This window comes from Sorex fumeus, unplaced genomic scaffold (genome assembly GCF_029834395.1).
Source record: "Sorex fumeus unplaced genomic scaffold, SorFum_2.1 ptg000128l, whole genome shotgun sequence".
Classification (NCBI taxonomy): Eukaryota; Metazoa; Chordata; class Mammalia; order Eulipotyphla; family Soricidae; genus Sorex; species Sorex fumeus.
In genome coordinates, this window is record NW_026606185.1 from 28,344,375 (window position 1) to 28,364,539 (window position 20,165).

Genomic DNA, 20,165 nt, shown 5'->3' on the forward strand with positions numbered 1-20,165 from the left:
GACTCTTATTTCTCAGCAACCCACAGGTTATGAAATCATAGATGCCAAAATCCTGTTTATTGTATTTGCCTAAAGTTATTGCTAGCAAACAGTTCTCTATTTAAATGTGTTAATGCTAAAAATTATATCCCACAGCTACTCTGGGGCACTGTCTATAAATGTGAAACAGAACGGCAGGTAAATTCTCTTTGGATACTTTAAGATCAACTCAGCCTACACACTGAATGCAAGGGTTTCAATAATATAAACATGTTCAATTTTAATGACTACAAAACAAGGCCCTAAGACTGTGTAACAGTTTACCTAGGAGACATACTATTAATAATTAAATTGTATATGCCAGAGGCAGTGTTTGGGTTGGCAGAACTGACTTCTGATGGATGCCTGGTGCACTGTGACCTAAAAAAGTTTGCATCTACAATATTAATCTGTATAGGCAGGGAAAGGATTTATTAAAGATGTTGGCATTTGACTTTGACTCCACTCTAATCATTAAAATTATTCTAATTGCCAGCCAACCTAAAATATTAGAATATTGTTCTTGTGAGTCATACATTTTAATCACATTTCTCATTACTTTAAAAAACTGCTCAGATTTCTTCTCCCACCTAACGTGCTTTATATTGAAAAGCTTTCTTACTTTTTTTAAAAAAATTGTTACTTCTAAAATTACTTCAAGATACACTAAAACAATTCAGGTCTGGCGGCATGGAAAAGGCAGACTGTTCATGATTAATGCATTTTTGTCTCTACCTACATTCACCAAAAGAAACAGGATTTTTTAATTTTCTTTTTTACACACACTTCTAACTAATCACCACATAACTTAGCACATTTTATGAGGCTTCTGGCCACAACATGAAAGAACTTTTTTATTAGTGTGCTTGATCACCAGATCTATGACCTAGTCCTTCCCAAGAAGCCTTATGAACTTTTACAAAACACCCCGATTCCCTGTTTGTCTCTTAACATAAATATCATTTTAGAGTAAAGTCATATCCCTCTACTTTTAAGTACAGATTTGGAAGAGCAAGACAATTATTTTGATAGGAAGAAGTGGCCAATGGAATTATTGAAGCGGCAGTGTGTCTCAGCATATTTGGAGTGACTTGGGTGATGGTGCAGAGTGTGTAGGTTCTTATTTTCAATTTTAATACAGAACAGAAATCTATAGGCTGAAGGCAATGAGGGTGTATTTGCAAATAAGGAACTCAGTTTTGAGGGAAGGATATATTTTTATTTGGACTAGAAGGGAAAAGAGCCCGGAGGGGCTTGACCACAGAGTACAAGACACATGCAAAATAATCACAAAGGATTTTCCAAAATAACTTTGCTGTTGTTGGGGAGTACTAGAAATGTGTGTGAAGCCCAATGGGGTTCCAAAGATAATTTTTGATTTACATATTTTGTGCTGCTGAAAATAATAATGCTTAATATCAAAGTATTTTCTTAAAAGTGTAAACATGCATCAACTTCTATTTAAAAGATTCAATTTCAAAGGAAATAAATGCCTTCTCTAAACTGTATTCTAGGTCAAGGAATTCTGAATGTTTCAATAATACTGTTTTTCTGTTTTGGAGCTACCCCAAGCTGTGCTCAGGGCTTACTCCTGGTTTTGAGCTCAGAGATCACCACTGGCTGTGCTTAGGGGACCATATGTGGTGCAAAAGATCAAGCCCGGCCATGTGCAAGGGAAGTGTCCTACTCTCTGTACTATTACTCTAGTACTCAATCAATTTTAAAAGTTTCTTATGGAGCATGTGACAAAATCACTCATATTTAGGTGAAAGATGTAAGCTGACAAAACAGCTGTTCTTGGGGCTTGAGTGATAGCACAGCAAGGTAGGGCATTTGCTTTGCACATGGCTGACCTGGGTTCGATTCCCAGAATCCCATATGGTCCCCCGAGCACTGCCAGGAGTAATTCCTGAGTGCATGAGCCAGTAGTAACCCCTGTGCATCACCGGTGTGACCCAAAAAGCAAAACAAAACAAAACAAACAAAAACAAAGCAAAAAAAAAAAACCAAACAACCCAGCTGTACTTTTTTGTTAAACGTCCTGATTCAAAAGCAACTCGGAAGTCTTTTGCCTTAATGAACCTTGAATGTTGAGAACAGAAAAGTGAGCAGAACATGGACGTCACCTTCCAAATAAAAAAGTGCAAATCTTGTAGAGAACTAGAAATGCCATTTCTTCATCCCAATTGTTAACCTTCTTGCCCATTGCAGCCTTAAGTAGGCTGTGATCAATAATGCTAATTAGTAGACATCAAACCAGCTCCCCAAATGGAACTAAAATTGTATCTGTGAAAGACCACAGCAATGGGAAGCATGCTTTGGCAGGAAAGATATGTTGAGTGCAGGAAATGTTCAGTATTCCTGAGAAAACCTTCCTACCTGTAAAGCAGACAGGGCATTTGAAGGTGCCTCCCATTCCTTCAAAGCTGTGCTCTATCAGGTGGCACTGGAGTTTGGCAGGAGAATCAAAGGTCTGACTGCAGAGTTTGCATTCATGGTTCAGTCCTTCATCTGTGAAAGGAAAATCAGGAAAAAAGTTGAAATCCATTGAACCTTTAATAAAATAGTGACTTAAGTATAATTGTGTACGTTAAATTCTTTCCATCAAAACACTGTCCTCCCATTGTTCATCGATTTGCTCGAGTGGGCCCAGTAATGTCTCCATTTTGAGACTTGTTACTGTGTTTGGCATATTGAATACGTTATGGGTAGCTTGCCAGGCTTTGCCATGTGGGCGAGATACACTCTTGCCAGGCTCTCTGAGAGGGGCAGAGAAATCAAACCCGGCTTGGCCGGGCTGGCTGAGCACAAGGCAAATGCCTACCGCTGTGCTATCACTCCAGCCCATCACCTAATAAATATATAAGTATATCCTTCATATATATTATATACATATGTATGTATTTCTGGTTACTTCACATTATTTGAGATTTCATATAAATTCAAAACATCTGGAATTTAAACTCCAAAGATAGCTGAAAGTCAGATTTCATCTTAAGGCAATGTGTTTTATTGAGGTTTGAAAGTATAATTGGTGTATTAATAATGACTCATCTCTAACATGATTTTATGGGTTATGTCTGGAGCAATAGCACAGCGAGTAGGACGTCTGCCTTGCACACGACCGACCTTGGTTCAATTACTTTCTCCCTCTTGGAGAGCCCAGCAAGCTACTGAGAGTATCCCGCCCACACGGCAGAGACTGGCAAGCTCCCTGTGGCATATTCGATATGCCATAACCAGTAACAACAACTCTCACAATGGAGACGTTATTGGTGCCCGCTGGAGCAAATTGATGAACAACAGGAGGTAAGTGCTACAATACTACAGTATTTCCATATCCTAAAATAAATGGACCTATTCAAAGATTTCCCCTCCTCTGATTTATCTAGAAAGTTCTATATCTAACTGTAATGTATGCAGTGGAATTCCTATTGATACAGATCTTTTATTTCTGGCTTCCAAAATTTTCTGAAACATTATTAATGCTTATAGTCTGAGTGTCTCTGCTTGGTGCTCCTACTCCCTGGTAACTTCTCAGTCCATTGCTTCCTTAACAGTTTCAATTTTATCCCCCAATTTACCCCTTCTGTCTTTCTCTGAAAGCACTTTTAAGAACTATAGTCTCTTTTTTGATTAGTTCAGACTTTTTTATTTGGTATCATAGTTTGTAAAAAATATCTTGAGATAGTAACAGTTGTTCCCTAATATTAACATTTTATTATAAACACGGATGAATTTTCCTCATAAATGTTTATGAAGTTAAAATCTTAAGAAGTACCTTAATTAATGCAACCTTCAGTTAGAAGAAAAGAAAACCAACTGCACTAGTGCAAACACTTTTTGACTGTTTACTGTATTTCAGACACAGTTGTTTTAAAGGTTTACAGATGTAAATTCACTGGGTTTAATAACTATGAGGAATACTACCCCCATTTTACAGGCTAAATCCATAGACTTAAAATAATTTTGTTCTGACTCACAGGACAATGCTTAGGAGAATCATAACTTAAACTCAGGCAACCTGAATTCAAGCCCAGGGACCTTGGACTAAGCATCTCTGATCTTAACAGATATGCTAGTGCACATACCATCTATTCTTTTTTTTTTCTTTTTTCTTTCTTTCTTTCTTTCTTTCTTTCTTTCTTTCTTTCTTTCTTTTTTTTTTTTTTAGTGAAACACCATGAGGTACAGTTGTAGACTTACAAACTTTGGTGCTTGGGTTTCAGTTATACAATGATTGAGTACCCATCCCTCCACCAGTGCCCTTTCTCCACTACCTATTTATTCTTAAGCCTAATTATTAGGGCTAAGGGCTTGCCATTGAACCTGGTAGTTGGCAAGCTCTATGTTTATCTTTTGTTTGTACTAACTAAACATGCTACGAAGGAACATTTGTCAGTTGTTTCAAATCTAGGAAATGAAAGGTATATTTATACTGTGGATAAAAAGTTTATAATTCAAAATAATTTTCCTTTCTTTTTTGGGGGGGAGGCAGCCCCTAGCTCTGCTCAGAGATGCCTTCCTGGTAATTCATAGAAAATCAGAGTATGATTCAATTCAAATTCTGAGGAGATGGTGGTGCTTGGGTCCTGCAGTGCCAGAGACTAAGTGGATCACTCTGTTGGTGCTCAGGAACCTCCAGGAATACTCCTGGTGATGCTTAGGGGACTATGTGGTACCTGCAATTGAACCAGGAAAAGCCCCATGCAAGGCATGCATGCATCTTACCCTTATACTATCTCTCCAGTCTCGCAAATATTCTTTTTTTTATAATTCAAAACAACATGCATGTATAAGTCTGTCACCAGCTGATATTATCAGCAAATCAAAGACCCTGTTACAAAGTGAATTATTATTAGCTACCTAGGAGTAAAATCATTCTATTTGTATTCCTAATCTTTCTTCTCACACAAGTGTGAGTCTTTAGAAGCAAAGTGTTGGAATTTGTAAAAAAGAGAAGCAAAGCACTAATTAAGCCACCCAGTACTGTCTACATTTCACAAGAGATAAAAACCTACTCTGTATTTGGGTGGCAAAGCAAATTCCTTGATTATAATTATGTAAGAAGGAGTTTAATTGTACATACTGACATGACAAGGGGTTATACAAAAAGCTTTAGGGATTATATAAGATCAAGGGTTTTTCATCTATTTCTTTCTCTTTTTTAAATCCCAAAGTAAAAAAATTACCAAAATTTGATATTAGGAACTGTAAGAACTGTTACTTAGCATAAGAAATGGAGTCAGTAAAGTAATCATCAGAAATTCTGGCCTATTTTAAAGACATATTTTCTTAATGCTAAATATCTTTATTTTGATAGTAATAATATAATTTTATTTGTTCTGATTTCACACTAAAATACCATAGTTTTCACAATAAATCATAAAGTAGACCAAATGAATAGGTGTACACATTTATTATAGAATTCTTAAATTCGCAATATTGCAAACTTAATAATATATTCTTATATATTTAATAATATATGTATATAAATGTATATACTATATAATATATGTATGTAATATATATTATATATAAATTTAAATATATGTATATATTTATGTATGCCTGGTTTCTTTTCTCAGGAATAGTTATTGCTATGTGAACATAAGAACATAAAGTGAATTATACAAGATCATGTCTAATGTGATGTTCACTTTCTTGACTATCAGTATTTTGTTTGAAAAGTAATAAAAGGAAAAATAAATAAGATATATGTGTATTAGTACAAGAACTGTGCTAGTATCAATTTTTATTTTCTGTCCAAAGAACAGAGAAGATCTAGCACAAAATGTCAAATAATTCACATTTAGTTAAGAGAGTTCACAAAGAAGTGACACAATCATAAAGTATTTACCCTTTATTACTAGTGCAGACTTACTGTGCATGACTCTAACAAATACTTTGTGATGGAACTAGGTGGCAGCAGTGATTATGATAATAGTATCTGTCTGTCTGTCACTGTCACTGTCATCCTGTTGTTCATCGATTTGCTTGAGTGGGCCCAGTAACGTCTCCATTTTGAGACTTATTCTTACTGTGTTTGGCATATTGAATATGTCAAGGGTAGCTTGCCAGGCTTTGCCACACGGGCGAGATACTCTCGGTAGCTTGCCGGGCTCTCCAAGAGGGGCGGAGGAATAGAAGCCGGCTCAGCCGGGCTGGCTGCGCGCAAGGGAAACGCCCTACCGCTGTGCTATCGCTTGTTTCTCGGGCTTTTGGCTAAGATCAAGTGTAGTAATAGTATCTATTTTTTGGCTTTTGGGCTATGCTTGGTGGTTCTTAGGACTTAGTCCTGGCTTTGTGTTCAGATATCAGTCAAGGCTCAAGGGACGATATGGGGTGCTAGGGATTGAGCCCATTTGGCCATGTTCAAGACAAGTGTCCCACCCAATGTACTATCTCTTCAAGAACTCTTTACAGGTCAAAGACATTGCAAAATTGGAAGAAAAAAACTGGAAGGTCTAGTTGCCTTTATAAGTTGCATAATGTGGTTTTTCAAACACATATATTTTCTACTTTTCTGAGTAGGATAGAAAGAAAGAGCAAAAGCCAGTATACTTCAAACTGCCCAAGTGAACGCACCCATACACACATTCCCCTTTGTTCCTTCCCTACTCACATTTGCTTAAGACCACAGGGTTGAAGTAGAAAGTAAATAAAAGTGATGACATGCTGGACTGAGCCTGTTTTTACAACTGGTTATTCGAATGCTTCTTATTTATTTTATTATATCAAAGTAGGTGAGAAAGATGGAAATTAAAAAGTCATAAAACTTATCATAATAATTTCAAAGTTTTGTCTTATTCATAGTCTCATTTACTCTGCTCTCATATGGTCAATATTTACATTGCGTGGCTAAGAGCAGTATATTAATCTTCAAGAATTTTTAAGAAGCTTTATTATTGGGGGATGCGATTCAGTCCTGGTTCCTTTTAAAACTAAACTTCTTTCCTTTTTATTTCTATCTGGCATAATGTAGTAGTAAAGAGCAAAAAAGTATCACTTTGGTTTTAATTTAAAATCAATGTTTATCAGGTGGCACTGTCTGTACCTCCAGTTTCAGGAGAATTTAAGTTTTAGACTCAAGCTTGTATTCACAGATCCACAATTTGTGTCATACTTCAACTTCCTAATGATGCCCAAACCTAAAATATTCAATTAAAAACCCAGTGTTTAGAGAGAAGAACAGAGAAAGAAAGAAATCAAGGGGGGAAGAAGAGAACGGTAAGTAAGGGGTGAATAGTTATTCGAGCTTCAGTTATACTGGTGATCTGGGTGAGGGGTATGGCCATCTATCCAAAACACAGACTCAACAACACTGAAAACAGGAGACTGAAACTGCAACCACGGGAAGTTTGTAATGTGCCTGTCAAGGTGACAGGTGGGGGTGCGGTGGGAAGGGAATACGGGAAAACTGGTGGAAGGAAGTTGACACTGGTGTGGGATTGGTGGTGAAATATTATAGGCCAAAAACACAACTTTGTAAATCACAGTTCTTTTAATAATAAAAAAATTCTATCAAAATAACCATTTTTGTTCTCTGGAAAGGTAGCAGCTGACAGTAGTTGGATAATACCGTATGACTCATTTATTAAAAAGAGATTCAGAGTTAATTGATTTAATAACCATTATAATACTCCATTAAGGATATCACAGGCTGATGTAGCCCTATTTTTTTAATTAAGAGTCACAGCTGAGATCTATGGATAAAACTTTATAAGGTTTTTCTACCTTTTTTTTTCTTATGTGTATTCTCCAGATTTTCTACAATGAGCATGACTTGCCTGTGTAGGTTATTTTTAAAATTAAAGAAAAACCCATACCCCCAAATAGCTTATTAATACAAATTTATTCGTTTTCTTCACACTGAAAACTGGAGTCAAAAAGTTAGACAGAAAATGAGCAATATTTACGTTTATAAAAAATTCCAGTTCTGAATATTAGATGGAAAAATATTCCAGTTAAATAGACATTAAAGCAGAAAATTCATAAATGGAAAGAGAGAAAGAAACATTAGAGTGAAAATTAGTCAACTGAATGAGAATGTAGAATGTAAAAAACCATATATTTCCAGAACAAATAGAAAACCATTCTTTGTTATATTCTAAAGTCTGGTTCCTGATCTATGAATCCAACATCAGGGAAACACAGAGAAGCTCTCACTAGTGAGAGTACATTTGAGGTGGCCAGCAACTTCCTGTCTGGTCACCCACTTTACACTATAACCAATGATGGTTTAGGTATAATATTGAGAAATAATATTCCACGTATGTACATTTCAGCTAAAACAATTATTTTCATTTGTTAATCTTCATTTAAGTGTGAACATAAATGTAAATAGAAATCAAGACTACACAGAAGAGACTGATGCTCATGTAAATATTTACTCCAATATTAAATGTTTCAAAGAAAAGAGTCTGAATACATAATTGCAATATAACCTCATTGCCTTCATAGGGAAGGTGATAATCATGTTCAAAACTGTGCTCTAAGAACAAAATCTGTTTGTTTAAAGTCAGTTCAAAGGGGAATAATAATTTTGTATCTTTCCAATTTGTAAAACCTCTATCACTGCAAATGTAACAGTTACCATTTGGATGCTCAAGCACAACTCAAGTTATAAGTTCCAACATGGCAATTGTTAGCTTAACACAAGACACTGACATTCCAATATAAGCTTTAAACAAGAGAAACCCTTTAAGCAGCCTCCGGACTGTGTGTCCCATGTTTATACTCCTTTTCCTTCAATAAAAACAAAATTCTAGCACAGCTACAAGCAAATGTTCAGCGGTTGACTTACATGCAGTTGTTATTCCAGGAACCACTGGGGGCCCTCTGATAACGTCTGATCAACTCTGCAACCATTACTGAGGACCAATTTGTAACGGTTTATAAGTAGAACTCCTCTTATTTACCCTTGAGACTGGCCAGAAGGATACTCCAGCCTCTTCTACTGCATAAATATATAGGCTAAAGTCCAAAGATATAAACCTCTCCTGGTACATCATCTTGTGGCAGGGGCCATAGTTAAAAGCTCTGATCTGAGTGGAAATAAACTCTGCCTTCGGAAATCAAACTGAGGAATCAAATGCCCTGCAGTTGCAATTTTTCCAGTTTGAATGCAAGCACCACTCTATTCTTACACACACACACACACACACACACACACACACACACACACCACGCACATATATACTTTTATTTTTAATCTAAGAAAACTATGCCCTCAACCAATTCCCAGCCCCCTATCATTTACTTCACTTCTCCTCTTTCCCGAGTTAATTTCCAAGCACACATTTATAAGCTAGGGGTCTGAGGAGTAACAAAGAAAAGCCATACGTGACAAAACTCAGCCTTCGGCTACATTGGCTCACCCTAGAAACCAGGAGTAGAAAAATTGGCGGCCTGTACTGTAATTTGCCATGAGCATAGCCATCACATCCTTCTCGGTCCATAGCAGTCAGGTCACTATAATTTGTTGTACTATGTACCGCACATATTTCATAATGGTAATGTAAACACAAGGAAGTGCTAATTTGACAGTGGAGAATATTACCGAGGTCTCCAAGACTGTCAGTAGATTAGTCATTAAGCCCCCAAAGTAAGGCAGAATTTGAGAGGACTGAGTATTGTATGAACCTGTACTTCATATTAGTTACATTTTAGTTTTGCCCAATTTCTTTAAGTCACTCAACATGGAAACAAAAGTTGCCTGGAGATTAACACCAAAATAATCCTTTTTTCCCCTCACTGATGATATTGGACTGTCTAAATTTCTGTGTCACAAATGAGGGGAGTTTGGGGGCCAGAGTGCTAACTACAGTGGGTGAGGTAGTGACTTTGCATGTGGCCAACCCGGGTTCAATCCCTGGCATCTCATATGGTCCTTCAAGGTCTGCCAGGAGAGATTTCTTGAATGCAGAGTCAGGAGTAACCCCTGAGCATTGCTGGGTGTGGCCCAAATCCCCCTAACCCTACAAAAGGTAGTAAAAGAGGAGAGCATGAGATATAAGAAACAGACTCATGATTACAAGGCAAGGAGAATATTAATTAAATGAGTACCAAGTAGCTCAACTTTGACAAATTACATACAATATATCTAACCCTTAGGTACAGTGAAATGATGAATGACCTGTGTATCTCAGCCAGAACCTTATTCCAAGGATAAATTCAAGATGAAAGGCAAAGTATTTAACTTAGGTACTACTTGTTTTGGACTGATGGCAATAATGCTTTTAGACTTTATAATCAAAGCCCCAGATAAGACACTGTCATTTCCTGTTCTGAACTTCTCATTATCACCAGGGCTGGAGCAGGAAATGATACAACTGAGGTAGCGTGCATTGTACCCAGCAGATTTTAAAGAGCCCAGGGGCTGCCTAGAGTCCCATAAACATCAGCAGCTTGCAAACTAGCAGGAGGTCCAGGTGGGTAGAGATGGGAGTGCCAGGGAGGGGGATTTCAGATGCTCCAAGATGCAATATTGTTCAATTCCTTGGCTATTATTCTCGGTTGTGTGTAGTGCTTATTAGAATATTCTCATGTAGGGGAAAGCACTGGAATGCTGTTTGTTCAATAAACAATGAAACACACATAGCTCCCCAAAGATGGCTTCCTTGACCTGTGGGACTCAGCAGCAATGTTCTGGAGCCACCAAGAGATGAAGGAGACACAGATGCCTGGCAAACATGTCTAAGATGTTGGCATTTCTGAGTCTTCATCCTTGTCTGTTTCACTTTCCCCATCTAAATATTTTACTCTAATCTAAAATCTCCCCAAAGTCCAGCCCCCAAGGGGGGAAAATGTTATTCAGGTAAAAGAGTGGTACATATAGCACATGCAGTAGTACATAAAAAGTGGCAAGTAAGGAAGTACTGAGTCCTAAAAAAGACAAGGGTGGGGATAAAGGTGGAAGTTGACTGCCTCTCCTTAACTCTGCCCTGGGTTAGTTCAAAGGTCAGGCGTGCATACCTTGTATGCTCTGGATTCCGAATCATTCTCTGGAACTGCTAAATATAGCCCAGAAGGTGTCCGAGGAGTATAGGGTTGACTCAGATGGCCTAAAATTTTCTGGGTCTACACGTTAAACTTCACTCAGCTGGTTAAGTATTTGTGGGAGTAGTCCCCCTAAGCACTACTTGGGAATCGAACCCCCAGCCCCCCAGCCACAAAAAAAAGTCTCTAAATCTGAAATCTGTCCTCAGGGTCTATCTGGAAATAAGGTTGCCCTTTTGAAAAATAATTTTTTGCATAAAGTTTGGACTTCAGTGTATGCTGGTGCATCCCAGGATAAATTCTAGTTCAGCTAGATGTACAGCTATTTCCCCCATTTCCTATACTAGGTTTTTTCCCTTCTGATCTTTAGTGCTTCTCCGTTTTCTGCCTGACAGTCAGTTTATGAACATGAAGACAGCATAAAAACATTCACTTCTATGTAGCATAATAAATTAGACAAATAATCTGATTGGAAAGAATGTATTTCAATTCAGTTTACATTTCAGCTCTTGCAATGCTACTGAAAAGAGGTGGGTGGAGCCCCAAGTTATCTCAATAGAAAATTAGGGACCAGAGAACCAAGTTTGGGGTCATTCATCAATTGCCATCATAGGCAAGTTCCAGAAGGGCAGGGGTATTTGTCTGCTTGTGCACTGATGTATGCCAAATATCTAGAACAGTACATGCTCATAGCTGAGACTCAATAAATATTTATTGAATTTATGGGAAATATATACTTAGCTAGTCTTATATCTAATTTCATCAGAACAAAATGCCTAGACTAACACCAAAACAGTATTTATTATTTATCAATTGGGTTTCCAAAGTGTGCTCCATTCCTCTGTACATTAAACCCTATCCATATGACAAATCTGGACTAACCACATTTTCTTTATTGTGCTTGCCTTCACTATTTCCTGAAATAAGATTAAAATGCTCTGGCAAAGAAATCATTAACGAAATAGTGCTCATATTTGCTTGATCATCTCCCATGATAAACTAAGTCAAAATATATACCTTATTTCTACAAGCAAAATATTACTCTACATTTCATGTCTAACATACAAAAATATGTGTATGTCGAAGAAAAAATTGCCTTTATTTGTCCCAAGACATAGACAAGCCTTTAGATCACATTTCCATGATGCCAAATTCCAATTTCAAGCAGTTTTTATTGATAGTTTTGTATTCTTGTTATAAAGTAACAATTCTTTTAGATGTATGCATTTATATAATTCTTGGCTTAAAATTTCTGCTGTTTGATATTAAATATAAACTCTTAATGCTCTCCCACCTAAGACTTCTGGCACTGGTGGAAGTACAGGTATATTTACCTTTGAGTACCATACCCCAAATATGCATATATTCCCATCTCATCCACCCACAGCTGGCCAAATTGAAAGAGGCTTCTTCATGAAGCATAAGTCAAATGTAACTAAAACTCTTATAGGAAAATATCACTTAGAGCAAAGATGGTGCAGAAGTGACTATGAATTCCACACAGCAGTGGTCAGCAAGATAAACTGTCTGCTGAAGGTGGCACCCATAAGGTATGGTTCTGTGATCTACCTGGTGAGTTTGGAAAAGAATCTTGGATAGGATGGGTAGTATAGAGGGTAGGTTGCTTGCCTTGCATGCAGCAGAACTGGGTTTGATTCCTGGTGTCCCATTTGGTCCCTGGAGCACCTCCAGGAGTGATTTATGAGTGCAGAGTCAGGAGTAAGCCCTGCACACTGCTGGGTTTAGACCCCCGTCAACAACAATCTCCTTGTATAAAGCCACAAGGTTTCTGGAGAAGAAAGTCTTCTCCTGAATTGATATCCTGTTTATTCTTTCTAGAAAGCATGGCTTGCTCTTGCTAATGATTTGAAAACTGACAACCCACAAACAACAAATCAGTGAACGAGTTTGTTTTTTCAATAGAGAGAGGTTCACCAGCTTCTAAAAATATTCTATATCTCGAGAACCAAGGGGTTTTAAGTGTTCACAGGTTTAAGATCAGAAGCAAGCTGAGAGTTTCTAAAGGGAATTAACCAAGAAACATATTGCAAAGATCACATTGTCTGTCCTCAGGTGTGGGGCTTCATACCCAGGCAGACTATCAAAGTACATGTTATATATGGAATTGGGCAGGGCTGAGGCATAATGAGTGCCAGCTCTTAACTTTGCAAGGGAACTTACCCACTCTTTTCCATTTTGTGGCAACACTAAGAAAATTTCTAGTAGTGAAAAAAAAATCACAATACTGCATGTTATTTGAAAATGATTCACATTTTTTATTGTTCTTTTGGTGTGACCTTAGAAACTTGGCTTTGAAGAATAAAATAAAAAAAGAGGTAATGGAGCAATAAATGCAATAAGATTTCCAAAAAAAACAGTTTATTGGAAATGTGCTGTGAAACTTGAATTCTTCTAATCAAACGATGCCACCCCTTAGAGAAATTTTCCTGTGCATTATTAAAGTGATATACTGCAGTACTAGTTAGAGCTCCATAACCTTTAAATTGCCTGATTGTAATTAAGGCCACTAGTTTTATTTAGGAAGGTTCAAGGAGGCTCAATTTAAGTTGGCTTAACTAGTGTGAATTTAATGTCATGCTGCCAGAAGGCAGAGGAACGCTCTGGCCTGGCTGTTTCGTGGAACACGCAGCTGTGGGGTCATGAATTCTAAATTAAGCCCAGATTTAAAGAAACGACAGAGATTGGTAAGTAGCGAGGAGGTATTTACATGTGCACATCACTAGTTTGCAAATATTCTTTCATCCCTTTCTTCCTTTATCTTGCTGAGTTTCCTAATTTGGGAATCTAAATACTTCTGATTATTTATAGCGTGAGCAGGGGTTTATAGTTACTCTTCAGGGCATAATGATCCTTTTCATTGAAAAGCAGGGCTTCAGGCAATGTCCAATCAACATCAGTGATTTAAAATGAAATGTGCCTATAACAAAGTTGTAAACTTGGGCGTGTTAGTAACACTAAAAAAATAAATTTACGAAGGAAAATCTGCAGTAGGAAGATGAGACTAAAGTAAAGGTCATGCCTTGTACAGTCAGTAAGTGGAACAATGGAAAAAGAAAAAGTGAACTTCACTGAATGGGCAGAAAATCAAGAACTGAAAACAAAAGATAACAGAAAATTAAGGGACTCGGCATAGACAAGGGTAGTGACAGAAAGAAAACACTTAAATATTTGACCCATATTCAAAATTTTACTGGATGTAAGCTCAAAATCATTCATCTCTAGATAGAACATTGGCAATTTTCTGTAGCTCCAACGGCAATAATGATAAATGAATTTCTTTACAGCCAAGTGGCTCAAGCAGCCAACTCTGATATCACTATATAATTAATAACAATAAGCAATTAAAGAAAACAGCAGGTTACAACTATAAGGTGTCAAAATATATTAGCAAAGGAAAAAAACTCTGCAGCAACACACTTAAGAGAAAAATAAATGTAGGGTGTAAATCTGTGCGTAGGTTCTTCTTCTAGACTACCTTAGATAAAGCTTTTATGCTTGAAGAAAAATACAGGATGACATTCAACTACTATAAGGTTATTGATATACTTCCCAAAACAAATAATGCTCCCAGTGCTCAAAGAAATCTGAAAAGTGATATGAAAAACACAATTGTGAAGGCATGAGAGAGCTGGCTGACCATGGTTTGGCATTATCATTTTACTAAGAAATATTCTACTACTTGATAAAATGATCCATCCAATGTTCTCAAAGATCCCAACACATTGTGATTTTTCATAAAAAACAGAAGAAAGTCAATAAACAAGGGAAGTATAAGAAAGGAAGAGGGTAAATGTGATTTGTTTGGTCAAATATTAGAATGTTAGATAAAGGTAAGAAGGGACTTTGGAGACACTATAATTAATAGGAACTTGCTTAAAAGATGAAAATAATGAAATTACAAATATTAACTGACATATCTATGAGGGAAAAGCATTTTGATTATAGCAAGAAACAGAATTCAGAGTTACTGAAACCAATACTCTAGAATTTCATTGAACCCTTGTTTAAAAACATTTAAAAACTCTTGGACTGGAGAGACAGTACAGGAGTTAAGGCGCTTTCCTTACATTTCCTTGCAATGAACCTTGGTTTGATCTACAGTGCCACACCTGGTACCCTGAGCACTCCTGAGAGTGATTCCTGGGCACAGAGCCATGAATAAGCACTGAGTACCACTGGGTGGGCCCCAAAACTAAAACTAAGAAACATAAGTTCCTTTTTCTCAAGCATGATAACTTAAGTTGTCAAAGTAAAACTATAGTCTTTCAAGATCTCTTATTGAACATTTAAGGACCTGGTCACTCTTTTACTGAATATCCACTCCATTTCCTATTTGCTAAGCAACTACTATCAGGCCTCTCTTGCCCTTGTGAAAATGCTTTTCTCTTTTGAGGAAAGCAGTGCCTTAGTTAAAAGGCAGCATCTGCTGGAAGATTTAGTAATGGAAAGTTAAATTTCTCATATTTCCTGATTTTCAGAGGGGCTAGGAAAACCATTCTCTGTGAAACACTTTTTCCTGAGCTGTCAATCTGAAGGAATGCACCATGATTATACAACTTATGACGTAGAAGGCATGTGTGACTGAAAGCTGATGAGGTCTCTCACTGGCAATAACCCAGTGATATGGTTAAACCGTCACCCGAAACCCTGTGGAGACTGAGTCAAGCTCTCCTTTATGGAATTACAATTATTCAGAAACAAATTCTATTTTGCCTATAGCTAATGATACTTTTTAAGTGCCAGGATTGCTCCCCTATACGGCATACTAGATTGAATGTTTGGGAAGAAACCAGAACTGTATGCACATTTCTAAGTGTGTGGCTTACTAAAAAGGTAATGCCACATTATGTATGGAAAATAGGTTAGCTCAATATGTTGTGAACCTACGTTTTTTTCCTCTGGGGTATCATTCTGGATACACCAGCACATCTAGACAGGATGTGCTGAAGCCAGGTTGCTACCGGCATACCAATGAATCATATTCACTTCTATTTCCTTCTTTTTGTTTCTGTCAGTCAATAGCAATACAAGTGATAAAGTTATTATATATTGAAATGGGGAAAAGGAAGGAAGTAATGAAGGAATAAAGGGAGGAAGAGTGGAAGGAGGGAAGGAAGGAAGGGAAGGAGGGAGGGAGGGATGGGAAAGAAAGAAGGAAGGGAAATGGGAAGAAAGGAAGGGATGGGAAAGAAGGAAGGAAGGGGAAATGGGAAGGAAGGAAGGGATGAGAAAGGAAGGAAGGGAAAATGGGAAAGTAAGGAAGGAAGGAAGGGAAGGAAGGGAAGCGAAGGAAGGAAGGGAGGAAGGAAAGAACGGAAAATAGAAAGGAAGAAGGAAAGAAGGGAGAAAGCAAAGAAGGAAGGAAGGAGGGAGGGAGGAAGAAAGGAATGGGGAGGGAGGGAAAGAGAGGGAGGGAAGGAAGGAAGATGGGAAGAGAAAGAAGAAAATAGGGAAGTAAGGGAAAGAAGGAAGAAAGAGAGTAGGAAGGCAGGCAGGCAGACAGGCCAATATTGTATATTGGGCACAGAGCCAGGAGTAAGCACTGAGTACCACTTACAATAAATATTTGCCTTATTTCTATTTAGCTTGAAAATGTGGTTAAGAAGTAGATATTCTCAGGTGTTTTATTCAGTCCAAAACCAAAGCTGAGACTGAAGAGGTAGTACAGTGGGTACAGCATGTGATTTGTACGCAACAGATTTGGGTTCCATCCTTGGCACCACCACTAGGAGTAATCCCTGAGCATTGAGCCAGGAATAAGCCCTGAGTATAATTAGGGGTAGCCAGTCCCCAAAACAAACAACAAACAAACCAAGACCAAAGCCTTTGAAATAGGGGCCAGAGAGATAGTGCACACCAGATAAGGCACTTGCCTGGCACACAGCCGACCTGAGTGCAATCGCTGGCACCACATCTGCTGCTACAAGCCCAGCCAAAATTAAGTCCTGTGCACAGCTGAGTGTAGCCCTCAAACCAAAAATTAATTAATTAATACTACACTCATTTTTTAAAAAAGAATATGAAATGGGCCTAACACAAAGTATGCAATAGATAACAAGTTACATCTGTTAAACTGAAGAGGACATAATAAGCAGGCTAGCTCTGTTCAGAGAGAAATTCCTTACAGCACCTTCTACAAAGTTATTAGATATTTCTAGGCTTGTAACAGAAAATTATAAAGATAATATGGGCACAATAGTATCTCAGTGATAATTTTTCTAAAATTAGTAAGCTCACTTAAGATTTGTTTTAAAAAGGTATATATTGCTTACTGCTCAATATAAAAAACTCAGAATTTCCCATCATAAAAGGAAATCTATAGGGAAAAAGTCGCTAAAACATCTATTAATGGTTTTAAACGTTTTATGTATTTAAAAGCTCTGTCTGCCCCCCCGTATGATATGTGATGTAATCATCATAGAATTCCAGTGCTAACAACCCAAGTACAAATTTGATACTGACAACTATATAATTTATGTCCTTTCTGAAAGCAAATCATATTTAGCTCACTTATCAATTTCATTCTTGGCCATGAAAAGAGTGAAAGTTCAGAATAATAAGTGACCTATCATGATGTCTTGAACTTTCATTCTTCCTTGGCTTCTGAAAAGCAGTAGCAATGTTGGGTTTCTTAAAAGACAGAGATTGGCATGAGAGTTTTTTTTAATCGAATTGTCTAGAGAAAGTAAATGCGTTGTGTAATTTTGTAGAATTGCAATGCTGGATACAATAGGAAAAGCACAGCCTGATGAGAACAAGCAAAAGAAGTTGTGCTTTTTCTGAATTTTGGAGGAAAGACAGTTTAGAGATTAAAATGAGTATATAGCAATGTTCAGCATTGTATGAACATCCAGAAATGATTAAACATATACTAAATATTTTTAGCATATCCATATTTTCAGATCATTTTTCATTTTACTCGTAATTTCTTAAATAAGTCCCACCTCCAGTAATGCTTCAGGGCACCAGAGCCAACACTCAATTGTTCTGGTGGAGCACGTTGTACGTTGTACTGGGGATTAAATCCAGGGTTATGCAAATGCTAGGAAGGTGCTCTACCACTCAACCTTTTAATATATATATATATATATATATATATATATATATATTTGCTTTCTGGGTCACACCCGGCGATGCACAGTGGTTACTCCTGGCTCATGCACTCAGAAATTACTCCTGGCAGTGCTTGGGGGACCATATGGGATACTGGGAATCAAACTCGGGTCAGTGGCGTGCAAGGCAAATGCCCTACCCACTGTGCTATTGCTCCAGCCCCACCTTTTAGTATATTTTTAATCAAATCACAATGACTGATTATTTATAAATACTAGTATTAAGAGAAAAATGCCTAATAACAAGATTAATATCATTTCCTGCAACGAGAAGAAAAGTTACCTTCATTTAACTTTGGCCTGACTACTTCAAAGAACTGAAAATAAAATTTCACTAAATCAGACAACATTAAGGCCATCACAGCACTCTTGCAAGTGAGCAGATGATGGATGAGGAAACAGATTAGTGTATCTTGGTCCAAGTTTTAATTCATTCTGATCCCTCTACTCAACTTAATGGCGCCCTCCAATGTAGGAGGATGGCCCTGCAAAAAAGGAACACCTCGCAAAGGTAGGACAGAACAAAGTGATCCTCAGGGACTCAGCATCTATGCATCTCTCTTTGGAAGTGAATATTAGAAAAATTCTGATCAGGAGCTATCAAGCAGAGAAATTCCAATTCAAAGGAGTCACTGTGGCCTTAACTCACCCGATTAGGTCTGCAGATGACTTCATCTGCTGCAGAAGATCATATTGGTGCTCAGGCCAACATGACCTTCAAGCATAAGAAGCTGAGGGAAGTGTCTCCACAAGCCAGAGTTGTCCACACCCCTCCTTTGTGAAAGCCCCATAAGTAGACTCATTATTGCAAAGACTGATGACAATAATTTATTTTTTCCCATTACTTCTACCTGAGGATGATTATAAATGTAACAATGCCTTGAATTTCTATAATACTCTGAATTTTCAAAAGTAAATGTCATGGGTTTACTAGGTACTTAATTGTCTATCAATTAGCCTAAGCTAGTCTGTTCAATAACACACACTGGTAGCCAAAATCCTAGAAAGAGTTTCACTGATCTGCTTCAAGAGGCAGAGAGATACTGGTTAGAATTGGGCGTAAATGTGGCTCTAGGTTCCAGATTATGGGGAAGAACAAAAATTAAATTTCATGGAAGCATGGAACCACATTTCTAGTTAAATATTCTACAACTATTTACTGGGTCTCTATTCTTGTGAAGTTAAAAAACACAGCATGCTCAAGGAAAGTGGTGAATTGCTGTCAGAATGAAAATCAAAAAAATGTACTTTCTAGCATAGATAGTTCTATATGAATAGGTCAATCTTATTGGTTTATTTTAGAATCCCATTAAGACCATATGGTTTTTCTTTTGTGGGAAGAGGGATAGAGTGAGTCACACCTGGTGGTACTCAGGGGACCCTATCCAGTGCTGGTGCTTGGGATCCAAAGCAGACTGGCCACATGCAAAGCAACCCTTACCCGGTACTATTTCTCCAACCTCCTGTTGTTTTTTTTCCCCCAGATTTATCAAGATAGAGCTTAAAATTAATGTTAAAAGTCTGACATGATCATGAAGAAATAATATTTGTTATGGGCATGGGTAGGAAAATTAACATAATAGATTTTATTAACAAAAATCTCCTTTTTAAAACCAAAATGTCATATTTATTGAACTGTTTGGAGCCAAGCAAAATTTCACAACAAATGTTACCAGTTTCAAGGCTGTTTCCTCTTCTTCATGTGGAGAGTTTTACATAGACTGTCAAACACAACTTACTGAGCTGATTTGGAAAATACCAAGAAAACTGTACACTCAATAGCTCAAATGACTGGAATTAGCAAAAACAAACAAATATTTCCTGGCCCTCAGAAATGTAAATAAAAAGTTAGATTTCCCCTTACTACATTTGATTGCATTAATTGATGTTTGAAAAAAAATTCGTTGAAAATAAAGCCCAGCAGTAGCATTTTTCTTTCCTAAATCACAATAGCTGCACATTACAAACATTACCAAAAGGTCCCCTGGTAGGATTGTAAAGTTCCACTCTGGC

The 20,165-nt window shown here is 37.4% G+C and overlaps 1 protein-coding gene across 3 annotated transcripts in view; it reads right to left on the reverse strand.

The window, feature by feature from the left end:
- Positions 1 to 20,165, reverse strand: part of ZNF521 (zinc finger protein 521) — a 301,555-nt gene that overhangs the window by 31,548 nt on the left and 249,842 nt on the right. For all 3 annotated transcript variants that reach the window (XM_056138118.1, XM_056138120.1, XM_056138119.1), the window contains one exon: positions 2,398 to 2,529. In XM_056138118.1, coding sequence (XP_055994093.1) covers positions 2,398 to 2,529 — 132 coding nt within the window. The remainder of the gene's footprint in view (positions 1 to 2,397; positions 2,530 to 20,165) is intronic.